At 38.3% G+C, this 4,938-nt stretch overlaps 1 protein-coding gene across 1 annotated transcript in view; it reads right to left on the reverse strand.

Moving 5' to 3' along the window:
* The window catches only part of mep1ba (meprin A subunit beta a), an 8,170-nt gene extending 4,064 nt beyond the window's left edge, over positions 1–4,106 (reverse strand). Inside the window, exons 1-8 of the mRNA XM_005727284.1 lie at positions 4,065–4,106; positions 3,897–3,924; positions 3,644–3,694; positions 3,509–3,552; positions 2,511–2,589; positions 2,304–2,421; positions 1,719–1,897; positions 1,341–1,559 (exon numbers count right to left, since the gene is read on the reverse strand). Coding sequence (XP_005727341.1) covers positions 1,341–1,559; positions 1,719–1,897; positions 2,304–2,421; positions 2,511–2,589; positions 3,509–3,552; positions 3,644–3,694; positions 3,897–3,924; positions 4,065–4,106 — 760 coding nt within the window. The remainder of the gene's footprint in view (positions 1–1,340; positions 1,560–1,718; positions 1,898–2,303; positions 2,422–2,510; positions 2,590–3,508; positions 3,553–3,643; positions 3,695–3,896; positions 3,925–4,064) is intronic.
* Positions 4,107–4,938: the final 832 nt, after the last annotated feature.

Below are 4,938 nucleotides of genomic sequence, written 5' to 3' on the forward strand. Positions count from 1 at the left end.
CTTGCCTTGCCTAGTATAAGATTTTTATTTTATGGAAACTTGTTTTGCAAGAGTTATTGATGTGCTCCGCTCTCTTCAGCTGTGTTATCACAGCTCCAAGTTTTATTGGGCTGCATTGAAGTCTGTTAAAAAGAAACAAAGTGCTGATAAAGAGCCTGACAACTAAGTTGTGATAATGCAGATAAACAGCGAGAGTACAACCATCCACATGTGGCTATGTTATGATATCATACTACAAAAAGCTTCTAGGTCTAGAAAACAACTCGCAGACTTCCAGAGCTCCTGTGTGTTGACCTGAAGACAGGAAACAAATCGGCACCTGCGCCGATCACCTGTGCCTTACATAACACTGTACAGTGTAGCGTGAGGAAAGTTAATCTGTTGATTAAACTATGGTTTACTATTAAACTATGAAGACTGATTATGGTTTATTGTCCAAGATTATCAGTGTATAATCTCATCATTTTCTGCCAGACAGACTTTAATCTGTGCAACACTGCTTGGTTATCATTGCACATTGGTTTTAATGAACTGATTCAATTTATTGTTTGTTCAAAGTGCTATCGGTCACTGTAGATTCAATATACGTGTAGAATTTTTATCTACTGTTTTACAACAACACCCATCATGTGTTATGAATTTAAATATTGTTTCCCATCTTCATGCTTCTTCCCATCTTGATGTTCAGCTGATGATGACTTAAGAAAAACATGAAGATATGAAAATGCTGAAAATGAGCTAGATTAGCTTTCGCTGCACACTGAACACAAAGAGCAAATGTTTCTTTCATGCTTTGTTTCATGATCTGTGCTTAGACATCTTTAGAGTTCCTACTTGGAATCTCATGTTTTGTCAGTTCTGTTTGTCTGCTACACTATGCACAAATTACCACATGAACTTTGCAGAACTTGTTGTTTGGGTTGAGTATGGGTAAATTTTAAATTTCCTTGCCATAATTGTCTAAATTGTTGGAAAATGCTCAAAGAGTCACCACAAACAACAACCTCTTAAAATATTTTCAGTTTTCGCTCCATTTAATACAATAATAATCTATTTCAGGGGATTTTATCGAGTCCAACGTGTTAGCTTAGCATGCTAATCCACATTAGAGTGACTAAAGAGATTTATTTATTGCATGACACGATTAGTATTTCATTTGGTTAAACATAGTTCTAAGAAAAAAAGGCCATTAACACTTAATTTATGACATTAATAGTTCATTAGCACTCACTAGTTTTTGTGGTGTGGAATGTTTTCTTCCTCACCTTTGAATATTCTGTACGGTTTCTGCATTTCTTGTACTATATGTGATTCATTTTTGACAAGTTGTCATGACTCACTGCAGTTGTAGAGGCGGTTGAGCTTAGTTAGGTCACTAGAACTGAACCCCATCCTCTGGCCAATCACATCCATGAAGTGGGGGATCTTTGTGACGATGGTCGGCTCTGAGCCGATGTTGAAGGCCGTCTTGCTGTAGTGCATTACAGAACCATAGTCATAGGGAACCCCCAGTGCACTGGACACTGTGTCATCATATGTGTTGAAGTTGTGCTCTTTACCTGAGGAATACCAAGAAGAAATTACCCTTATTTGACACAATATTTCAGTTGTCTGTCATTATTCTGACAACAGGCATTAGAAGGGAAACACAAACTCCTAATGGTTGTCTAATCTAATTCTACATTAAATGAGGTGTAATTCACACTTGTCACTCTTACCGGACTGAATCTGATTCCAAATGATGTCGACGTAGTCGTCACGGTCAGCTCTGGACTGCTCGTGCCAGAAGCCGAGAGCATGCAGGAACTCATGTTCAACTGTTCCCAGACTATCACAGTTACTACCAATGGAAAGCTCCTGCTTCCCCACATGCCGGTTGCCAACAGAGGAGTAGCATCTGTAGAGGAAGAAATCTAGAAGTACAAATCTCTAAACACACAGATCTCCAGTCTTCCAGGCTCAACTCACAAACTGCGTGAATATTAGCAGAAGGCAAACAGGTAATACAATTAAAGCTACCACTAATAATGTAATTTATCACTTAATTATTATCTTTTTTTAGATTTTGTAATTGATTTCATTTACCAGTTACTGGTTATGTCAAGTATTATGAATTATGTTTATTTATGTCACCAAGTTGTGTAAAAGTTTATGAAAATATTTTGTATCATAAACCATAGTAATATATATATATATTTTTTAATATAATAGAACCATATTTTTGGGGAATGGTCATGGGAATGATTACCAAATGTTATTGTAGTTTCTTTAACAAGCCACCAGATGGTTGAAGGCTGACTCACCCATTGCCTTTAAAAACAGAGATATAGTTCTCCTCTCCTTTCCACGGCGAGAAATCGATGCAGGTCTTCAGTCTGTACTGATCAAAAGCCTTCAGGATCACTCCCTTTGCATTCATCTCTACAAAGTGCAAAATAAAATAGAGAAGCATAATGATTTGGTGCATAGAGTCACAACTGCTGTGAAAGAGAGTTTCCAGAACGTCTTACCCAGGCTGTCCTCTAAGTAGTAGGGGATGATTGTTGGCCAGCGATATTGATCACCTATGATGGAGTTTCTGTCGGATGTCTAAAGGGAAACACGAATACTGTTATGTTGTAAAAATGCCTGCTAAGCCAGTGAACCTTCTTTTATCCTGCTTTAAGACTCTACTAATTACTAAAATTTAAAAAACTCATTTAATGATGTAATATGACTTGAAACTAGTGTTCGAGCCTATAATGAAAACTACAAACAACTGGATGTTTTTTTGCAAGCAGAAGAGACGCCATCTGCATGCCATTAAAAGAATATGCAGATTTAAATCATTTTAGCACTGCCATCACTTTTCTGACCAAGAATTTATGGTCATCTTCTATATGCAGTCTATCTGTGTTTTCATTATGTTAAATATCATGTGCTGGTTCACTGACATCAATAGAAGGAGATGTTAAGTTCCTAATTTGGTCCTATAAGCTATTTCAGAAGATAAATAAATCCAAAGTGACCAAATATAACATCCACAACTGGGGCTAAAATGAGTCCACAAACCGAAAACACTAGAATCCAGTCCGGCAGGAAACGGTACAACATGACAAAGTACTGAGGGCAGACAGAAACCATAAATACACAGAAGATAACAACGGACATGGAAACAGAAATAAAAGAAAACACAGCTTGCAACAACCAAGGTCACAACACAGGAAATTTAATTAAAATTTGAACACAAGAAACAAATGACTATCAAAATAAAACAGGAAGCGACTAAAAAGGAAATCTCTATCATCTTGGACAAAGATTTGGCAAGATACAGGAAGACACCAGGAACGCTAGACTAATTAAAACACAAACAATCAAAATTCGAAACAATCCTAAACACTAACAGAAACAAGATTACAAAGATGGTAAAAACTCCAGACTTAACACAGTGGCACTACTAAAATATAGAAAAACCCAAAAGAAATAAAAATATAAAACTCAGGCTTTTCATGACAAAGGATAAACTCACTTTTTCCTGAATAATATCTCCTTCCAACAGGTCCAGCCCAGCCGCTAAAGGGAAAACAATAAAATAATTTCACCGACTCCTCAGAGAGAGACATTATCAAGCAAAATGAAACAAGAACAGTGAACAAGAACAAACCTTCATTGACGTTAATGATGTCCCAGTCATGGCCTTCGTCAACATCAATTTCTGCAGGTAAGGAATCAGTGATAATAAGATAAAAGACCTGTGAACTCTAATAACATGAACACAGAATTGGCTGAAAATGGTTGTTTTACTAAAGCATTAATATCCGGACAAGAGTAATACAAAGAAGTATATGGAACAGTGACATTATAAGTCCAACATTCCTTCAGTAACATCAGCACCTAAAACATAATGTCTAGCTCACCTGTATCACCGGTTAGTTTGGCTGCTGTCTGTAAAGTAAATTAGAAGGCACAACAATCAATCAACAGAGAAGACTTTAATATTATCCCCGTGAAACTGAATGGACTCAAATCCTGCCTGGAAATGTAATAGATACTTTCATTGTATCCACATGAAGAGGTTCTCTTACCAAACCCAGAGCAAACAGCAGAATGATCCACCTGAGCTTCATGGTTCCAGCTGCAGGGCGATGCTCTCTGAAGGCTTGCTGTGTCTCAACTAAAGCTGTTAACCTGTTTTTGTGCTGAAGAATTTCACGATCATTTTATGACTCAGGTTGTTAAAGACTGTGTGGTTACATAATTCATTATAAATTCCATCCATCCATTTTCTACTGCTTACCTGAGTTCAACTCATGGCGTCAGGAATCCAAACACTTATCTGGTGTTGTTGGAGCGACAGTAAATAACAGGTTTGAATTTTTGAAGTTTAGAAGCACAGGAGAGACTCACAGATGCAGATGCGGCTTTACCTGGGAGAGACAGTGACACAGATATAAGATAAGATAAGACTTTATTGATCCCACGACGGGGAAATGTTTGCATTACCTCAGCTCAGGTACAGATATCAGAAGGAAATACAAAAATACAAATAAGTACCTACACATGTCCATACACATGGAAGGTCCATTATGCATGAAGTGGTGACCGTGGATGTTCACAGTGTCCAGTGAGTCGTGACATCGTGATTGAGGAGTTATAAAGTCTAACTGCTGTTGGGGTGAATGATCTGCGAAAGCGCTCCTTCCTGCAGCGAGGGTGTTTAAGTCTCTGACTAAAGGAGCAGCTCAGCGCACTCCCAGACTCGTGCAGTGGGTGATGTGGGTTGTTCATAATGGATGTCAGCTTTATTAACATCCTCCTCTCGCCAACCACCTCCACAGACTCCAGAGGACATCCCAGCACAGAGCTAGACCTCCACACCAGTTTGTCAATCCTGCTCCTGTCCCTGTCCGTGCATCCCCTCCCTCAGCAGGTCACTGCATACAGTGGGGCAAAAAAGTA

The sequence above is a fragment of the Pundamilia nyererei genome, unplaced genomic scaffold, assembly GCF_000239375.1.
Source record: "Pundamilia nyererei isolate P.nyererei 1_Seehausen unplaced genomic scaffold, PunNye1.0 scaffold00023, whole genome shotgun sequence".
NCBI classification, from domain to species: domain Eukaryota; kingdom Metazoa; phylum Chordata; class Actinopteri; order Cichliformes; family Cichlidae; genus Pundamilia; species Pundamilia nyererei.